The sequence below is a fragment of the Aspergillus pseudonomiae genome (genome assembly GCF_009193645.1).
Source record: "Aspergillus pseudonomiae strain CBS 119388 unplaced genomic scaffold BDV37scaffold_131, whole genome shotgun sequence".
Taxonomy (NCBI): Eukaryota; Fungi; Ascomycota; class Eurotiomycetes; order Eurotiales; family Aspergillaceae; genus Aspergillus; species Aspergillus pseudonomiae.
In genome coordinates, this window is record NW_022476123.1 from 68,773 (window position 1) to 88,211 (window position 19,439).

At 51.1% G+C, this 19,439-nt stretch overlaps 8 protein-coding genes and 1 non-coding gene across 9 annotated transcripts; 5 read left to right on the plus strand and 4 right to left on the minus strand.

Moving 5' to 3' along the window:
• Positions 1-1,075: 1,075 nt before the first annotated feature.
• Positions 1,076-1,890, plus strand: BDV37DRAFT_276429 (uncharacterized protein; the record flags this gene model as incomplete). The annotated part of the gene is made up of 4 exons (XM_032085557.1): positions 1,076-1,175; positions 1,232-1,293; positions 1,370-1,654; positions 1,717-1,890. The coding sequence occupies 4 exons, from the start codon at positions 1,076-1,078 to the stop codon at positions 1,888-1,890; spliced, it is 621 nt and encodes a 206-aa protein (XP_031935404.1).
• Positions 1,891-1,954: 64 nt separating this feature from the next.
• BDV37DRAFT_41460 (putative pathogenicity factor) lies at positions 1,955-3,086 on the minus strand. The gene has a single exon (XM_032090609.1). It carries the CDS (start codon positions 3,003-3,005, stop codon positions 2,232-2,234), a length of 774 nt encoding a protein of 257 aa, XP_031935405.1. The 5' UTR covers positions 3,006-3,086; the 3' UTR covers positions 1,955-2,231.
• A 307-nt stretch (positions 3,087-3,393) lies between these two features.
• On the minus strand, positions 3,394-6,510 carry BDV37DRAFT_291426 (uncharacterized protein; the record flags this gene model as incomplete). Its single annotated transcript, XM_032088936.1, has 2 exons — positions 3,394-6,181; positions 6,281-6,510. 2 exons carry the CDS (start codon positions 6,508-6,510, stop codon positions 3,658-3,660), a joined length of 2,754 nt encoding a protein of 917 aa, XP_031935406.1. The 3' UTR covers positions 3,394-3,657.
• Positions 6,511-7,699: 1,189 nt separating this feature from the next.
• BDV37DRAFT_41540 (uncharacterized protein) lies at positions 7,700-8,053 on the plus strand. Its single transcript, XM_032090610.1, has one exon. The coding sequence runs from the start codon at positions 7,783-7,785 to the stop codon at positions 7,963-7,965; it is 183 nt and encodes a 60-aa protein (XP_031935407.1). The 5' UTR covers positions 7,700-7,782; the 3' UTR covers positions 7,966-8,053.
• On the minus strand, positions 7,879-10,552 carry BDV37DRAFT_291428 (cytochrome P450; the record flags this gene model as incomplete). The annotated part of the gene is made up of 7 exons (XM_032088937.1): positions 7,879-8,934; positions 9,077-9,348; positions 9,402-9,652; positions 9,708-9,859; positions 9,918-10,112; positions 10,170-10,299; positions 10,357-10,552. 7 exons carry the CDS (start codon positions 10,550-10,552, stop codon positions 8,538-8,540), a joined length of 1,593 nt encoding a protein of 530 aa, XP_031935408.1. The 3' UTR covers positions 7,879-8,537.
• On the plus strand, positions 8,088-8,159 carry BDV37DRAFT_t231. Its single transcript has one exon. It is a non-coding gene; the product is annotated as a tRNA-Ala (tRNA).
• Positions 10,553-11,567: 1,015 nt separating the features above from the next.
• On the minus strand, positions 11,568-13,339 carry BDV37DRAFT_291430 (general substrate transporter; the record flags this gene model as incomplete). The annotated part of the gene is made up of 3 exons (XM_032088938.1): positions 11,568-11,792; positions 11,866-13,080; positions 13,145-13,339. The coding sequence occupies 3 exons, from the start codon at positions 13,337-13,339 to the stop codon at positions 11,568-11,570; spliced, it is 1,635 nt and encodes a 544-aa protein (XP_031935409.1).
• A 790-nt stretch (positions 13,340-14,129) lies between these two features.
• BDV37DRAFT_291431 (cytochrome P450) lies at positions 14,130-16,267 on the plus strand (the record flags this gene model as incomplete). The annotated part of the gene is made up of 5 exons (XM_032088939.1): positions 14,130-14,303; positions 14,366-14,942; positions 14,992-15,455; positions 15,526-15,833; positions 15,904-16,267. The coding sequence occupies 5 exons, from the start codon at positions 14,130-14,132 to the stop codon at positions 16,073-16,075; spliced, it is 1,695 nt and encodes a 564-aa protein (XP_031935410.1). The 3' UTR covers positions 16,076-16,267.
• A 773-nt stretch (positions 16,268-17,040) lies between these two features.
• Positions 17,041-18,034, plus strand: BDV37DRAFT_291435 (sulfotransferase family protein). The gene has a single exon (XM_032088940.1). It carries the CDS (start codon positions 17,149-17,151, stop codon positions 17,926-17,928), a length of 780 nt encoding a protein of 259 aa, XP_031935411.1. The 5' UTR covers positions 17,041-17,148; the 3' UTR covers positions 17,929-18,034.
• The last annotated feature ends 1,405 nt before the right edge of the window (positions 18,035-19,439 follow it).

Consider the following 19,439-nt stretch of genomic DNA (forward strand, 5'->3'; position numbering starts at 1 on the left):
AACGCGCACGCGTTTTGTACATGATATAAAATATGCGGGAGACGAAGATGGATACAGGTTAGTACCATTCACGGATTCGACCCGTATTTCGCGACAGAATGGCCTGCTTTAGTCACGACAGTCTCAGCACCATTGCTGGCCAGAGCTTGGGTGATATGACACGACTAGTCGATGGGGACTAAGGAATTAGAGTTGATATCTTACCGTTCAAAGCGGGGGGCGCTTGGACCGATCCTGAGGGATTTTCTCGTATGCAACCCTGCGTATCAGACCAACCGCCCGATTCTCATCGGTCTTGGAAGAAACTCAACTGGCCAGGTATGGTATACACAATATTTTGTCGGTGAGTTGTGACCGGACGGTGGATTTGAGGGGGTGAGTTTCCTGTCACGGTCGAATAAGTCCATGCATCCAGCACATACCATCATACCATCCAGTGGTATGGTATGGGTGTACTCTGTACTACTAGTAGTATGTATGTATGTATGTATGTACTGTACAACATGCAACAAGGCGACGATCGTGAGTCCGGGTCACCTGTTCCCTTCATACTTGCCTTTCCTTGATTTTTTATCGACCCGAAGCACAAAAAAAATCTCGGTTCCATTTTGATTTCGCTTCTTCTCTTCTCGTGACCGTCTAGCTTTAAATCAGCAATTGTCCTTGAATACTGGAGGTCTTTAGGATCAAATTCCGAGCTCTACAGTCGACACATTGTCCTCATTGAAGTATTGGAAAAGAAGCTGGAGCTCCGCGTGTTATCACCTGGTCGGGGGAGATACCTCAGGCAGGAACCCAACTTAATCGCTCTCCCTCGCCCATTGAAACCAGAACTTCTCCCTTCCTCTCTCCTTCTCTCCTTTCATGACACATTAAACTTATCCCACTAACCGTACCAACCTTTATCTCCCGAGTTGAAACATCTCTACCTTGCCTGAGTGGATTAAATTCCCCGTAATCCACTCTCGAGACCTGTCATTAAAACTCCCCGATCGGCCGGTCGCCGCGATCGCTCAACTCTTACTCCCTCTGTCGTCATTCATATCAGATATATATATACTTCCTTTTCCCCACGATGGATTTCCATCTAGTGCCGCGCGGCGAAGACCGAAACTACACGGGCTTTCTAACGAAAACCATTGTCTACACAGCATCATTGATTGTCTTTCTAGCGTGTGAGTGCGCCCGTCGCAATCGCACGGGTATGACGACAGACTGACGGGGAAGGCAGCATTCGGCTTAACCGTATCGTCCATTGTGGTCCCAAAATGGATCAGTTATCAGAACGATGAGGTGCGGATCCATTCATACTTTCTCGCCTTGCCTTCCTGCCTTGATCAGCATGCGTGCTAACCCTTTGTCGATCTAGATCTGGTATTCATACGGCCTGCATCGGCGCTGTTCCTCAGTCACCGATGTCTGCGTTAGCTTCCCCCAGCAGGAGGATTGCAGTGGTCGGGGCCGCTATTTCTGTTCCATGTGGCGCTCCGTGGGCTTCCTTATGTCCTTTGCCGTCGTTTTGGAGGGCATGAGTATTGTTGCATTCCTGATCATATTGTCCGGTGGGAAGCGATTGCGGGAATCCGGGTGGAAGGTTCTTAGTTTGTTGATCGTGTTATCGGCCATTGTGCAGGCGGCGAGCATGTCGATTGTGGTAGGTTTGGGTCGATCTGGCTGACTGAAAACGGTGATGCGTGCTAAACATTTCTGCTTCAGGCGTATTTATATGACCATGACACGCGGTTTTTCCCCGGCTGGAGACTGGACGAGTCCTGGGTCTATTGCATCATCAGCTGGTGTATTAGCTTGCTCTGTGCGGCCGCCCTGATTATTGCCGGTCGCGTGCTGCCGTCGGAAGGTGGCTATGAATTGATTCCTGACCATTCTTAATTCCGTTCTTCTGGAGACGATTTGCCAACGGTGGCACGATTCGATATACGTTTACGGTGGTGCATCTCTGATTCGCGGTTCTGCGTTGTTCTGCAGCTTCCCTTCTTTCCCCTGCTTCTGCATTCTTTTTAGCCCGGTGGTTTTCGCTCTTTTTGAATGTACATACAGACTAGATGTCTACGAGTAATGTTTATGACACGTGAGTTTCTGTCCAATGGACGACACTGACTGACTTCAACATCACACTGTCCAGGACTGACTAAACAACAGGAATGCAACTTAACGAGTTGTTCCAATCCATCTCAACTTCAAAATGAAAAGAAAAGGTTGTTCGATCAATCTCACCCATGAACCCTCTTCACGGCCCCCTTCCCATTAACCCTAGAACCCTTCTTCCCATTGCCACCCTTCTTCCCTCTACCTGCATCCCTCCTCACCCTCCGCCCCTTCGTCACCGGCGCCAGAACCCAAGACTGAAACGTTGGTAAAAGCTCAATATCCGGAAACACGATCCGACGAGCCGGCACGCCCCGTCCGCGCAGAGAATCCATATCCTCGCGCACCCGACGGACCAGGTCGCGCAAATCCGCGAAAGACTTATCCCGACCAACTTCCCTCAGAAGCCAATCGGCCACAGGCGAAGCCACAATGGTCGGTTTCCTGCGTCTGCCACATTGGCCCTGCACAGGAGTAAGCCCAGAAAAGGCAGACGACGACGAATGCCTCCCCCCAGCACCAGTAGTAGTAGTAGCAGTAATAACCTCCTCTCCTCCTCCATCCTCCCCTTTCAACCGCTGCACCTCCCTCTTCCTCAACACAACCTCCCACCCCGACACCCCACCCCACCTCTCCATGCGCCCAAGCACAACCATCAACAACTCGCACTGCGTAACCGGCCACTCGACCCGATACCGCGCACGCTGGTAATGCTGTCGACAGTAATGCACCCAGACATGGTCCGGGAACCGCTTCGTGGCATACTTATTGCGGCCAAAGATATGCGAGATGACTTTCCGGCGCGGGTTGTTATCCTTCTCGTCGTCGATTGCTGGACAGGGGTTTGTGAATTCGCAGGGTGGGGGAGGTTGTTGTTCTTGGATTTCTTTCTGGTGCATGTTTTTCTTTTCTTCTTCTTCTTCTTCTTTCTTTCTTTCTGTTAAGGGGGTGGATTGTCTTTAGTTGTTTTAGGGGTTGGGATGGATGGCTTTGTTAGGGGGGGATATGGGATGATGGGAGGGTTCTTTCTTTTTACGCTTATATATGGGGGTTTTTATGTGGCGAATTGTGCGTGGGTGTGGTGTTTTCATTGGAGAGAGGAGGTTATATTGGTGCCTGGTTGGGGAGGCATAGGCATTCTGGTGGGTGGGTTGGAGACAAAGGGGGATCTTCTTTTTCTTCACTGTTGGGTTGTTGGTCTTGGTGAGGTTTTGTAGATTCCTGGAGGTGATAGGTGGGCATGGCGAAATCAGAGATGAATGGACCAGGGATTCGGTCTTTGAAGTAATCCAATGCAATGCGAATCGTCTTTTATATTCGTGATCATGCTCTACCTCATATCACCACCCTAACCGGTGCCAAATAGCAATCTGCGTATGTATAGATATCTTAGTGTATAATAAACCTGAACGCCGCCCGAAAAAAAAAGATTCCCAGAAACCACATTCGTACATTTTTCATTCTCCATGCAGTCTTAGAGGCCAAAATAACTAAATAAACAAAAAAAAAAAAAAAGAGAAAGGGAAAAGTTCATCACGTCATGGGCCGAATTCACGCGGCATATCCCGCAGGCAGTTTGGGGACGTATCTCCTCAGTGCCCGTTGGTTGTTGCACCCCACGGACCCAATGTCGATGGTATTCAACTCTCGACTCAGCGCGTCCATTCCCTGGTGACCACCCGCCACAGGATAGCCCTGGGGAGTCCCGTTACCACCCATCACCGGGTAGTTCTGGTTCATTGGTTGGGCAATCGGCACCTTGGCTGGAATGGGCGGGCCGGTGTTGACTGGGGCGTACAAGCTTGACGGGGAGTGACCGCGCGGAGATGGGGAGACAGACGTTCGGTGAGAAGGGGCTGTGTTCGGGGAACTCATTGTCCGCCCATGTCTGTAAGGAGAGAGTGCGCGACCACGGTTCTCCCCAGGTGAGGTTCGAACAGCCGGATCCGCCACGTATGATTGGGGACGTCTATATCCTCCATCCACCAAGGGCCGGGAGCGTGGTGCATATTCCCTAACAGGCGGTGGTGCGGGGCTCCTCTTTCGTGGGACATTCTTGAAGCGGACTACCACCCCGGATTTCTTGGTCTTCCGTTCTGGCTCCGGAGCCCATGTATCGGTCGGGAGGTGGTCAGAGGGATCGATCTCTCGACCATCATCACCGATGATCGGGCCCGGGTCCCGCGCGGCTTCCCTCTCGGACCGTCGGGCGGCGTCCATCGCCTCAGCGGGTGTTTCATATGCCGGCGCTGGGTCCCGGAGGACCGCCGCGCGAGCTGCATTTGGATTGAAGGCGTCAAACGAATCCGGAGAGAAGGGGATTTGAGAAGCCTCCCGCTCGCCGAGGGGTGGTGGCCGGGGACTGACCGATTTCCGGCGAGGAACGAGACGAGTCTCTGATGAATGGGCTGATGAATGGGCTGATCCTCTGCTGATCAGCGAACGGCGGTCGTCCATGATCGGCGGGGAAGGTTCGACGGGGTACGGCACAATCATGGACGTCGACTCGAGCGGCATGATGATCTCTTCGATCAGCTCACTGCGTCTTCGGCTCTGGCGCCGTTCATTTTCCGCGCGGTCCGACTCGGCCTCTGCAATGGCGGGATCAAACCCGGCGACTAGACTGGGGGGCACGGGCGGGCCGTTCGTATGTGGAGGGAGGTCCTGCATCCGGCCCCCGTCGGACAGCATGTGCGACGGCTGCGACATGTTGATTTCTTGGGAGGTCCGAGGAGTTGCAAACTCTGGCGAGTAAGCTTGGTACGATGGGGTTGGTGACGGTACTAACTGCTGACTGGTCTGCACCAGGCCGGACCGATGAACCGGAGGCGGAGGTGGAGGGCCCTCCTCTTCTTCGTCTTCCACCCGGGGCTGCATCGTTGCATACTCTGCCGGCAGGTTTTCACGACTACTAGGGGGGCGGATGGGGCTGGTTTCTTTCACCAGGGAGTTGCTATGCGGGCGATACCGAGGTTCCGTTTCCACCGGGTGGGATCCATATTCTACCTGAGGCTCGCGGATGTTCGCCGGGGAACGTTGCCTGTACCGGGCGACTTGCTGTACCTGCGCGATTTCATTGGGCACATACTGCTCTGGGGAGGCGAATGCATAATGGTTGCTGTGGTGGCTACTCGGACGTGGTGGCGTTGCCTCTGACATAGGCGCATACATCTCTGGTCCTGATCGACTTGTTGGCCGGTCATGCCTTGAAGAGCGGAAGTCTGGGGGCGGTGCATTGCCATATCCAGACCGCGGTCGTGCGTGAGAGCGCGTATCATACGAGTCTGCCCTTTCACGGTACGAATGGTAGGATACTTCCTGCGGATGACGCCTCGGGGGAGGTGGAGCCTGATGGGGTGGATTATTCCACTCTCGGTGGAAATCATCAGGGGTTTCATAGGTTCTCCCGGGGTGCGAGGCTGTCCCCGGTGGTGGACCATATGCTAGCGCATCAAAGGGGACCTCCGGAAGCCCGGAAGGTCGCGACGAGTGGCGTGCATATTCCACTGGGGATGGCGTAGAGTGAGAGTGATCATGGGTTGGGAGGGGTGGAGTGGAATGAGTGTGCTCGGGAGTCGGTCGAGGAGGGGATTGGGTAGGTGCTGGAGGAGCCGAAGCAATCTTCTCGGGAAGCGCAGGACGTGCCGGAGCTGAACCCGGAGGACCACTGGGTAGTGGACGTCGCTTGACCTCTTTCAATTGTCGGGGTCCTGATAGAGACGAAGAGGAGCTGATTGGCGCTGGACTCGATCTTGAGTTTAAGCTTGAGCTTGAGGCACTCGGTTTGCCGTGGACATTGACCTTCTCCACGGCTTGTGTCCGTCGTTCAATCACTGCCTCATCTTCTGGCCTAGTGTCGTAGTAAGTCATCTCGATACGAACTTCACCGGCATACTTGCCACGAAACTGCAATGGATGCCAGTGATCACTCTGGCTACCCCCGGGGATGATCAAGTCTTTCAGATCAATCCAGGTCTCCCCGATGAGGTCGGTTCTTTTGTCGTCGTTGAATATGGTTACCTTGAGTCTGAAATAGTCGGGTGACTCATGTACGGTAAATCGAAGTTCTTGATCCCTAGAAAATGTCAACACGCGCTGGTCGAGACCAGGTGGTTCGGAAGAGAAGAGAGAGAGACGAGACTGAGATCAAACAAAGGAAGTTTTGGGCGCGTACCATCTCGGCGTTTGGCCCCCTCGCAAGTCAGTGTCGGTTTTCTTCGCTTCTTTCCCTAAACGAGCCGCACAGTAGGGATTTTGCTTCCCCATTGTCTTTCTATTGGGAAGGTTCTTCGCCCGATCCACGACGAGAACCAGAGTTCCGATAGCAGGCCCATCAACGGACATATCTGCGTAGATGCCGGCAGCATGGTTGATCATCGACAACCGGGGCGGTTTGGAGGCCATGTTATAATGACTGTCAATTGACAAGTCGCCCGAGCGGAACGAAGGGCAATTAATCAAAGGAATGCGATATCACTGGAAGCCACCGCATTCGTCGCAACGAAAACAATTTGCGGACTTTGGGGGACAGGTGTAGTACAATAATACCAGGGATCTATGCAACCAACGGCCACAATAACAAACAGAAGAAAAACCAATGGTGGCCGCCCACACCGGAGTCTTGTTTTTTCTTTACGACAGGGGCTTAACACCTGCAGGGGGGAAGTTGATTAAACCAAAGACACAAAGGCCCGATCGGAGAGGAAGAGGAAAGGATGAGATGAAGATGCAGAAAGGGAGGGGAAACCAAACAAGAGTTGGCGATAAGCCGATCTGAGCGATATGGAAAGTATGTCAGTTACCAATCTTACGTTATTACGCCCGATGGCCAGGCTGATTGGTTGCAGGGCGGGGGCCTAGGTCAGGTGCTGGGTATCGGGGTGGCTGGGGGTGGCTGGGGATTCATCCTGATTAGTGGAGATCGTGTGTTCCTGCATGCAAAAACCGTGGTAGCTGAACCAACCTTCCCCGGTTCAGCCTAGCGCCCTGTATTTATCGGTCGCGGGTTCCGATACACTTGATTTTCCATCGTTTCAGACTTGTGGACGCAACAGCCTCACCCTTGTCGTTGCATCGTATATCCAGCCACGCTCAATTTCACCAGACCAGGAATCCACTTTGCAAAAACTCATTCCTCGTCATCGTCATCGTCAGGCGCACACTTAGCGCCCGAGTCGTCGTGAGACCATACAGCATTCCTGCCCAGTCTCACAGTGCCCACAGCAGGTCTCCACCTTGAAATGTGGGCTGCATACCTTAAGACACGGACTCCGTTTTCTGGCTTCACAGCACGTCGAGCGATGCATGCTCTCCTCCACCTCGTGAGCTGTCACTGTAGGTCTCACAGCTCAACCACTCCATCTCGAATCCGGTCGTCCAGATTGATCAGCCAGGTATCTCGACTGCGGTGGAAAATGCGCTCGGAAATCCCTGGCCGCTCAGGGTTGAAATTCGGTTGCCTGTCTCAGCTGCATACGTCTAATTTCCACAGCCACGACATCAGGCAGTGACATTTTGGATGATGATCTCACTCCACTCGATACTATAATTAAACTTCTACGGGAGAATCCCGGCAAGTTAGTCGGTCTGACAGAAGGTAAACTTGCCTTGTCGTCCGCCGACATACACGGGAGAAGTTATGGGGTTGGTGGGACATGATATGTAACGACCTGCATCATGTCAGACAACTATATATTTCCGGAGTCTCCTCCGCGATGCTCGGCCCCCATCACCAACTCGCTCTCCATTGTCCGTGAACAGGCGGTCGGGAATATCACGCCACATACCTCACTGGACGGTCTGGAACAAATGTCTCAACAAGATGATCTCCCTGTCCACGTGGGTCGCCGCATTAGCTGAACTCTGGATGTTGACCGCATTCTTGGAATCTGGCTGGAATGCGCAGGTCTGCGGGTTCGGAATTGACCTAACTGTTGACCATGCCTCATATAACACTTTAATGAAGCCTCTTATATCGAATTGGGGATGTGGTTTAGTGGTATAATGTTCGCTTAGCATGTGAAAGGTCCGGGGTTCAATTCCCCGCATCTCCATCTTTTTTTTCACCAATAGCTTTTCCCTCCGTCTCTGGAGGATTCTTTCTGAATGTCGCTACGCTTCTTTTGCTGGGTTGGGTTGCGCCAAAGTATGTCTTCCGGTGGCCGCATCTAGGCCCTTTCTTGTTCCTCGACCCTGGATACATACTCATTCCGTAGCTCAAATAATCTACCAAGCCACCGGCTGCGATTGTGGTATGTCCTCTAGTACCATGGAACACCATCCGTCTTTGAGTGGAGACACTGTGGACAATATATCGTTCCCGAAGGACAGCCATGAACGACACCGTCTTCCCCATACCTCCAGGATGAGAAACGAGAAGCCAAAGAAAAACTCTTTATTCTTTCAAAGAACTCAAATACCCACGTCAAGCATTACCGACTCAGATCCTTAAGTTCCTCGGCATGGCTCGTTTCCCACGGATGCTCCGTCTCCACTGCCCGAATAAGCTCCTCATACCGCGGGCTACGCGGCGTGATAGTAACCTTGTATGACATCGGGTGACTGATCGCACCCGCTTGATATTCGGCCCGTAGATCGACCTCCTTGCCATCTTGAATCGGCTTAGTGATGGTAAAGGCCGCCACTGATTGAGCAATGGAGATATACAGGTTCGCATCGGCTAGTGTGCGGCCTGGACACACACGGCGGCCGAACCCGAAGACGAAGTAGTACGGATTGGCCTCCGGGTCGTGTCCTTCATATCTTAGGAAGCGTTCTGGCTTAAAGGCGTGAGGATCTGGGTAGGTATTGGGGTCGTGCGTAAAAGCCCTGGATGAAGTTAGTGGATGACTCTCTGGAACTTGATCTGTCTCCCAAGGACAAAATGGCCGTGTTCCATTGGGCCCTCATTTGAACAATTGGGCTGAAACGACCTTCATAGAGTAGGTGTCACAAACAGGACGATACGCACCAGACATTCGGGACCATGAGAGTTCCTTTGGGAAATGTATACCCTTCATAGCTATCGTCCTGAACGGAAGTGTGCGCGGTACCCATTGGGAGAACCGGATGCCACCGCAAGATTTCTTTGACCATGGCATCAATATACGGGAGATTCTCGCGATCTTGGAAGCTAGGTAGACGGTCTGGCCCTACAACACGATCAATTTCCGCTTGCGCCTTCCGTTGCGCCTCAGGGAAGAGCGCCATCACAAGGAAGAAACTCGACATGGTGGATACAGTCTGGCAGCAATCAGCGTTAGTTGACGTGCAGAAGGGCAAAAATGAATGTATACCGTATCAGATCCCCCTCCATAGAAGGACGCAGCTGCCCACTTTATTACTGTTTCTTCATACGACCCGTGTCCAGGCTGGTACTCATTCTTCTGGAGTAACCCGGCCAGAAAAGAGGGCTCGAAGTCTTGCTGAGCCAGTTTGTGTTTCGCAAATGCATAGGGCACATCACTGAAAGCCGCAACACTCTTTCGGAACTGCTTGGCCATTCGTGCAAACTGAGCCCCCGGAAACCATGTAGGTATATGTTTCACTGATACTCAAGTCAACTCCAGCATCGCCAAGAAAGGTTACCCCCATCCACGTACAGATGGGAATGAAATCCACCGCCCACGTCCCAGGAAGAATTGCCAGCCCGAAAGTAGCCATAGCCTCATCCGCGAGGTCAACGAGGGGGTCATGCCCATGTGGCTCAATCGTATAGCCATATGCGACTTTTAAAACGATAGCACCGGCTTCTCTAGTGACTTTGTCAGCATAGACACTTCTTATCTCAAGCGGGATAGTGCAAACTATACTTGCGTATATGGTGAAGGAGGTTGTCCGGATCCTCCAGGACACGAAATAGAAACCGACGAACCTCAAGATCCTGCACCGCGTTGAATCGAGACACAGCCGCCTTCGACCCAATCTCATAGCCTAGGGCTTTCCGCATGTCCTTAAACGAAGGGTCGGAGTATTCCAAGGTGCCTAGAATCTGACCCCAACCAGCCCTGGACTGGTGTCAGCCATTGCCAAGTGCAAGGATGTCAGCTGCGATGAAGGCGAACATTTTACCGAAGTTCCAACTAGGCCTGGAGGACCAGACAGACGAGCGCTTTTCGAGGATTTCCCGTGCGAAGCGGGCGTCATTGAGGATGACGATATTGTCGCCGAAGATACTCAATGAGCTGATCGGACCTGTTCAATGTTACTACCTCGCTTGAGAAGGAGGTATTCTGCATGCGAGGCATCTACCATAGAGGTCTTTGTGCTTCAGCCAGTATTCCCAATCACGCACATCGTGGGATGGCAGGTCCGTTAGATTGCCGATTATTGGTTTTCGGGGAGGACCTGGTGGTAAAGTTCCCAGAGATTGTTTTTTGCTGAGGAGAGATCGAACGAGATATAACCCAACAAGGCTAATTGTGAGAAGTAGAAGTATAGAGACCATGGCGGCACAGGCTTTGTCCCACTCCTTTCAGCTGTGTCTAGAGCTTCGCGCAGGCAAGAAGCAAGGAGATAATATTGCCGGTCGCAGAGGAAGGCCAAAAGCAAAGAATCTTACTAGGTTATCGAAGATAGGCGTTTCGAGATTTATAGGGCGGAAAACAGGTTCATGGGCGTACTTTTGTTGGTACGAAGTGTCATGGACGCATTGATACTTTATGCTATGAGCGAATCATCTTTGGGTCTTGCCATCTATCCAATCAACGCATGTCATTAATAATTCTGGGAAGTTTAAGATGCATCAGTTCGTTCTGATCTTCAGCTTGTCCATGTGTTATTGGCCTACAATACCAGCACTTCGTCTGCAGGATTCGGGATGAAGTGACACATCACATCACTCACATCTCTGCCGCTGTAAGGGATGAAGCTCTCGTGAGCCTGAATGAACCACCTGCAGACCCCATGTCTTGATTGATAGGTCCCACTTGACAAGTTTTGGACGACAAACAATTGGAGGAGTTTCCCACGCGGGCTGCTTAGCTCTTTTGACTCCCCCGTGGCGGTTGGGTTATGCGCATATAGGTCTAGTGAGGATACTGTCTTGCGCAGCAACTCCCTAACATAGCGATGGTAGCACGGTCGTCTATATGTAGATGGGTTCAGGAGAGTTAAGCATATACTAGAAAACCTGTAACCCAAGAACTGGCAATATGCGCTGATTTAACCCTAATTCTACTAACTATTCTTCACATCCTGAAAGCCCGTTTCCCTGTTCAGCCCTTCAAACCAGCCCTAGGTAGGACACCAATCTTATCCCATGGCTCTTTCTAGCTGACAGTACACAGTTTCTTTTACCTGTTAATAGTCTTTCTTCCAGGAGTTCAATAGTAGCCATTTCCACCATCAAATACTTCGTGAACGAAAATTCACTAGATATCGAATACAGTGGTTGGCAAAGTTCATCTTGATAGCATAAACGATAGCACAGATATTCAAAATACTCCCATATCTGTTCTAAACTACATATCCAAGGTATGTTTCCGACCCTCCGCATGGACAGCATCAATTCTAGCCGCCTCCCCAATAAGACACTGATAGGACGCGAACCTGCGAGCCGAGACCCCAGCAGCGAAGATCTCATCCAACTCCTCCAGCGAGCGACCCTTCATTTCCGGAATAAAGAAGTAGAAGAAGACGACACAGGCCAGGTTCGACCCAGCCCAGATATAGCCGTAGCGGGCGCCCTACATAGCAAATCCGTGTGAGTTTCAACGCCGACATACGAGCGAGAGAAACAGAAGAGACAGACAAACTCACCCAATTCAAATGCTCAGGATTGATAAAGTACGGGGTACAGAAGTTCACCAACCAAGCCAGCAGGTAGCCCAACGACGTGGCCGTGCCGACCGTCCACGCGCGCAACCTCGAGCGGACCAGCTCCGTCGCGACGGGGTAACTGGCGGCGCCCACGCAGCCGTTGTAGAAGAACATGAACAGCGCCGTGAAGGCCACCAGCGCCTGGCCGGTGGGCAGAGAGTTGGGGCTCACGGTGGCGGCAATGGCGCTTCCGAGTTGGCATAGGCCGCAGGCGACGGCGCCGAGCATGAGGATTGCGCGCCGGCCGAGCCAGTTCCGGATGGCGTACATGCCGATGTTGACACCCAGGAAGCCGAAGCAGGTGTTCATGATCGAGAACTCGAAGGCTTTGGTGATCCCGGATACGCTGAAGAAGTAGGTTTGGTAGCCGATGAGGAACCACACGCCGGACGCGGATTGGCAGCCGATCATGCAGTAGCAGAGGATTGTGCGGCGGAGGTCGATTCCATTACATTTGTAGATGAGTGGACATTTCTTTTCGAGATGGAAGGGGTGCAACTCACCGCGGAACATGTTCAACGCTGTAACGGTACCCTGCTCGCGCCTTTCTTCCTCAACGCCCTTGATCATCTCCGCCCATTCCAGTTCGAGGAGAGATGGGGCAATCTCGTCATCGCTGGATGATGCACGGAGGGTGGCGTAGCTGGTGCCGCGAAGCTGTTCTAGTGCTTGTCTCGCCGCTGGGACTTTTCCTCGATGGAGAAGCCACCGTGGACTCTCGGGGACGAAGAACAGCGCCATGGAGAGGAACGTAGGGACGATGTAGAGGCAAGCCAAGGGAATCCGATATGAAAGGCGATCCATCCTCTCCTTGGTCTTGTTATCCACCGCGGCACCCAGAATGCTGCCGATGTTCACCCAGTACGCGAATAGAGCAACCATCACGCCACGCAGATGGGCTGGCGATGCCTCGGCAGTGTAGATGTTGGAGAATGTAACCAGGAATCCATTCGCGAATCCTAGTAGTAGTCGTCCCACGTATAGCGGTCCTGCGGAAGGGGCGCCTATTTGGATTGCGCATGCGATGGCGTTGACGATGCACGCGAGCCACAGGGCATGCCGGCGACCTAGGTAGGCCGAGAAGAAGCCTGCTACCAGTGAAGAGACGAAGGAGCCCAGGGTGAGGAGAGACGTTATCAGCTGTTGGACTGTGCTCTATATGCATTGGTGGTCCGTTAGTGTGTGCATGTGTGTTGTTGTGAAAGAGATATAATCTCACGTCAATTGCGTATCCTGTTTCAGAGCCTGGGTCTGGGTATCCAAATACTTTGAGGAAGCCCGGCATGGCCTGGAGAGATCCGATGGCAGCCAGGTCAAATCCATATTGCAGGTTGGCCATCGAGACCAGAGAGCAGAGGAACAGACATTTTCGGTTCTGCCATAATGTTGTCGTGGATATACTAAGCTCTGCCATGATGGTTCAGCAAGGCAAGCCTTTACTATATTTACGAGAGATAATTGCAACATTTGTTACAGCTTCAAGGCCCAGGGCAGCGCCACTTCTTTTTCAAGGTGTATCCCCACCTATCGATTCGCAGCTTCGGCTATAAAAGACTATGCCGAGAACTTGACAGTCATCTACCTGTCTGACTCCGAGGTCCCGTCAATAGCGGTCTTTGGAATATCTATGACTCAGTCGGATCTTTTCTTGAGATCACGCAAATGTCCTTCTTCTCAGAGATCGGTTGGAATTACCCCACAAACCCCACAAATGTGCTCCGAACATCTGCCGTAGCGGGTGGAATATGTTAGGGCTGATCGAGATAGAACATCAATCAAACAATGATATCATGTTAACCTGAATATAGACACATTGTATTATGACTGATTGTGATGACTTTGCCCTATGACTGCAAGCCCCAACATAACAGAGAAACAATGCAAGGAAGCTCTGTGATCACAATTGCTACCTATAACGTGAGACGATGCCAATCCTTTCCCCAGACTTCTGCAAGCAGTGCAGCATGTGGGGTAAGTTCAGCAGCGGGATTACCGCCACTTGTGCCGCCACTTTGCAGACCCAATCTCCATGTCGATTTCACAACAAGCTCAGACGATGATACCCCGCAGGGGACTATCATTGCGATCCTGGTATATATTCTTATCCGAAGGGGCGTGAAGTGGGGAACTGTAAATATATGTAAATAGCGAGTTGAAGTAGCTACCGTAGTAGCTCTCTATTCCCACATCACCGCTGAAGAACCATGATAGTCGAAAGGCTAGAGCAACTCTTTGCTCTCATCCAGGGTGAGTACATGCTCAGCCAACCTGGATGGAGCAAAGTAACTCTCACCACAGCATTACCGCTGGTAATGGTAATTCTGGGACTGGTCTTGATCGTAGACTATGGATATATGATATATCTCCATTTCCGAATGGCAAGCGCCCGCCAGTATCAGATAAATAATAGCCTAATAGCAGCGCTAACAATTGGCTACAGCCACCAGGCCCATTTCCGCTACCCTTAATCGGAAATACACATCTCCTTCCCGACCAAAAACCATGGATCTACTTCGAAAACCTGGCAAGGGAATACAACACACCCCTGATCACGTTCTGGACAGGCCGGCGACCAACCATCTGGATCTGCGACGCCTGGGCAGCCAACGAACTCCTCAACAAGCGAGCCGCGATCTACGCCTCCCGCCCACGGATGGTCGTCTTTAGCGAGCTCGGCGCTGGCCAGTCTAATATGGTCAACATGTACTATGGAGATCGGTGGCGGCTGCACAGGAAGCTAACACATATGGGGGTTGGGCTACAGCAAGTGCGCAACTACCGCGGGTTCCAGAACGATGAGAGCAAGGTCGTTGCTTTGGACCTCCTGCGCGAACCCAAGGAGTATGTGAGCCATTTCGAGAGGTACGCGACGAGTGTAGTCTCCATAATCGGGTTTGGCCGACGTGTGTCTGCATATACGGACCCGATTATCACGGAGGTGATTGCGGTGATGCAGCGGGCGGCGGAGCTGAATGTGCCGGGGAAGTCGTTTCCCATGTTGATGGAATCGTTTCCTTGTGAGTCTTGTATCAAAATATCCTACTTCCTGTGCCATCCGTTAACCAGGTCTAGTTCTCGCCAAATTCCCCAACTGGATGGCACCCTGGAAGCACGGTTTGGGCAATGGACAAGGACGTGGCAGGCCCTTTTTCTACGCGCTAGCAGAGGAGGTCGCCAGTGATCCAGAGGCAAGACAGTGCTACGCACAGAAACTCTTTGAGGAAGCGCCGAAGCATGACCTTACCAAAATGGAGATCTCCTCGCTCTCGGGGAATCTGTTCGGGGCAGGCAGCGACACATCTAGCTCCACGCTTGTTACTTTTGTTCTCGCTTGCTGTGCCTTCCCGGAGACGCTGCCCAGGGCATGGGAAGCGCTTGACCGGGTGGTGGGGCCACACCGGAGTCCGACGTTCGATGATGAACCTGACCTGCCCTATGTGAAGGCATTTGTAAAAGAGGTGCTGCGGTGGAGGTCGGTCGCTATTATCGGGGGACAGCCGCATGCGCCGATTAAGGATGATAGCTTTAAGGTACCATGCGCTTCCTTAGACCTCCTGTCTATTCATGTCTAGATGTTGCTGATACGATGGACCTCCTTAGGGCTGGCTGATTCCTAGAAATACCTGGGTACAGGGGAATGTGTGGGCAATTCACCATCACGAGCGAGAATTCCCCGAGCCCGACCGCTTCAATCCGGATCGATATATTGAAGGAAGCCCTGTTCATCGTCCATTCCCGGTCGAAAAGGGCTACATGACATTTGGATGGGGACGGCGAGTGTGCAGCGGCCAGGGTCTCGCTGAGCAGGGGACGTTCATCACCATTGCACGATTACTATGGGGGTTCGAATTTCGAAAGGCGCTGGACCAGCACGGAAATGAAATTCCTGTGGATATCTTTGATTATACGTAAGTGCTGCCATGGTTATCCGTGTTCTTGATGACTAGTATGTAGTGACTAATTGCCCGTGTATCATAGGAATGGCCTCAATATGCGGCCCAACCCGTTTGAGTGCCGAATTACCCCTCGCAGCCAGCAGATCCGTTCCACTATTCAACGAGAGGGTTTGCAGGCACTGCAGGACCTATCTCAGTACGATGGTGAGACAAAATACCGCATGAGCACGTATTACAATTCCGAGAAACTGTGACCGGTATAATGACAAGCACTTAGAGGTGAGGCTGAGGGGAGCATTACAAGCTTGCGTAGTGATCATACACAAATGGAAACTGCAGCCTGCTGGGCTTGACGTTTTATCACTATGCACAGTGGCTACCAAATCAAACCATGCTTTCCGGCTGGCTTAGACAAAGTAGAGTAACCCTGAAAAAGACAGACTTGCTTCTACTAGACAACTAGCTATGTAGACAACTTTCAACCGGACTTAGGAGCTTACCCCAGACTTCTTTCCTAAAACTAGAATAAGATTCTGTAGCGATAATGTACTATACATTTCCTTTCGCTAAGTATATACAATCGGAGAGATTCAGAATAATAATAGAATCAACAGAGAGTTTTTACAATTAGATACAAGAGCTCTATAACTATGATGGGTATCGCATCCATCAGCACTTAGCAAGGGTCTAATTTGTAACAAGCGGTACAGAACCGAGAGCTGTAGTCAAAGCCTTTGAGGGATCATTGGTAGCTTGTGATAAAGATATCACCTTTAAATTAGACGAATTGTCTCTTTAGCAAACCCGTCACCTGGTGTATTACTTTAGGCTGGTAAAGTAGTACTTCTGATTGCTATTCGTTTTATTGTATAATATCCCTAGTTGTGGGAAGAACAGATTTGTATATCCTATGTTACTTCCGAGTTAACAAGACCAACTCTTCTTGACCGTTGGAAGAGACACTGTAAGGGGCAAATACATGAAAAGCGTTAAGCCCTATAGATTCGCTGATTCTTGGACCCTAATCAGCAAGGGAGGGCAATAATACCACTCTCTATGCAGATACTCCGTAGCTAGGACAACGGGCACAAGAATGGACAGTCATGAAAAGAAAGCGCTTTTTCACTTTGCGTCATTTCTTCTACGCCACTCACCAACATGCATATGCTGGAGAGCTTGGCTCAGCCATAAATCCCTTTCACGCCCCCGTAAACACGCTTTCTGTCTTCCCAACACTATCCTCCTCTTGAATTGTTCCAAACCGCCACGAGGTAACCTTTGCTATTAGCTACTTGACTCGAGCCCTCTATATATCCTCCCTCACAAGATGGGCCAACAGGCTTCTACTCCCCAACATGGAACAAAGATCCAAGTCATCGGGGCTGGTCTCTCTCGGACGGGAACGGCGTCCTTTAGCAGCGCTTTAAATATCCTTCTTGAAGGCCCAGTCTATCATGGTGGGACACAAGTGACGATGGGGCCACCAGAAGAAATAAAGTCATGGATCAAGATCCTGCAGAACTGCCTGACCGGAGTGCCACAGGACCGAGAGAAAGCACTTACTCTTCTGGAGGAGAGATTAGATGGATATGCTGCTATCACCGATGTTCCCGGCTCGCAACTCGTCCCAGAACTTCTAGAACTGTACCCTGATGCCATAGTCATCTGTACCATTCGAGATCCGGAAGCCTGGGTGAAGAGTTATGCGCAGGTCCGCCACCTGGCGACGTTATGGTTCCTTCCGGCTGTTCTCCTGCCGCTTCCTGGGATGAGACATTTCGTTGAGTGGATTTCCTACATTCCAAAACAGCGACGTCAGATATACGGGGAGCTAGTATCGATGGAGAATCTTTACCACCGTCATATTGCTTGGTTAAAGGAAGTTGTGCCCCAGGACCGTCTGGTGTTTTTTGATGTGAGGGAGGGTTGGGAGCCGCTGTGCAAGGCACTTGGCAAGGATGTGCCCAAGGACATCGCATTTCCGCGCATCAATGATGGAAAAGCCATGGAAGCGGTGGCGAGATCTCATATTAAGCGTGGTCTTACTCGATGGGCTGCTTTCCTTTCGGTGATTGGCGCTATCACTGCATGGTCTGTTCTACGTTGAGCAAGAACTCAAGAATCGTGAGTTAGTGGTGCCACACTCAGGTTGGTTGTCTTCAGCTGGGGGAATTTATGCCCGTGTGCAAAAGTCAGGTTTACTGAGAGATTCCCACTGATATGGTCGGTGAACCCGCTTTTGGATGACGCTTGGTTTCAATATTGAGCGCTAGTTTGAGTATACTAGTCCCTATGTAGAGAATTCCTTCCAGTTGCGGTGTGCTTCGGTGCTGTAACTGTACCTAAATGTCTGGGACATGCATGATGCACCTCTGCAAGGATGTGCTTGTGGTAAAGAGCGGTCTAACTCGGCGCAAGCGATCTCAGACTACCCTATACAACTTCTACATGGCTGTGCTATGGGCGTTGCTTGCAAGACTTACAGACGCGGATGGTGTTTGCATTGGGGTTGTGGACACTGGCTGAGCCGACGCCATTAGCCTGCGCACTGTCAGGGTTCCTGCTGAATATTTTGAATCCCGTATGATGCGATGCTGCGGGAACTAGCACAGAACATCGCGCGCCATCAGACTGTGGCTCCGATTGACTGGCAGTCGGACACGTCAGTTGATGATCTCCAGGAGGGTAATTCAACACAAGGGTCCCCGCCTCGAGCTAGTAGTGATCTGACCGTTGTCTTAACTGATGCGATATGCGATTCTACCATTCGCGCTAACCGTCGACAGGCCTGGCCAACCTCGTCCAGCACCAATACCGGCATATAGTGCTACTAGAATGGAGGGTTTATGAACACCTCAAATGTGACATGTTTTTTAAACCCTTGTCAGCTTTGCCATAACTGCATAGACGCCGGAACTTGAAAGTCCCGGGCTAAATACATAGTAAGGTCAGTTCCTTAACTAATTGACATCATGATATTGTCTATTATTGCCCTATGAATGCCATATTGCGGCCCATAAGAGGAAGACGTTATGCTATTTTCTGTCTTATTAGTACTGTAGCTTGTCTTATTTAGCCTGGTTACATGTAGGCCAACGTGAACGCGATGGTGGGCACGGAGTGCAAGTTCTGAACCTCGGATAAACTCAAGTAAACTATAGAATAGTAAAGTAGCATTCGCAGTTCAGTCTGAAATACTTATCTATCTTCAATTAGGGTAGCTGTGTTTGCGCTAATGGTACTCTTGACAATATCAAATGGGACTTTTATGCCTCGTGCCACAATTGTGATACCACCGCCCTAATAGACCCTATCTCTGCAGCCATCTATAAATATATGAAGCTAGCAGATCATTCTCTCCGGCTTTTAGACTTGAATCTCTTCAAGATTTCCTTTAACTGTAAGGTCTACGTATACTAGCTAGATGTAACAGACGTGGGGCATGAAGTATGGAAAACTACCTGCTATCCATATCACATTCATGACCTACGTCTAATGTAAATGTAGAGGGCGTTGTGGATACACCATACGACAGATTGTCTGCAACAAAAAGGTGAAGGAATAGACAGTTGAGAAAGAGTGTCATTACATGGTTCCATCGATCAAGGTCCAAGTCTT

What these genes read in the sequence shown, in the direction of transcription:
- BDV37DRAFT_41460 (XM_032090609.1), bottom strand. Translation starts at nt 3,005, where the DNA reads ATGCACCAGAAAGAAATCCAAGAACAACAACCTCCCCCACCCTGCGAA.
- BDV37DRAFT_41540 (XM_032090610.1), top strand. Translation starts at nt 7,783, where the DNA reads ATGTCAGACAACTATATATTTCCGGAGTCTCCTCCGCGATGCTCGGCC.
- BDV37DRAFT_291435 (XM_032088940.1), top strand. Translation starts at nt 17,149, where the DNA reads ATGGGCCAACAGGCTTCTACTCCCCAACATGGAACAAAGATCCAAGTC.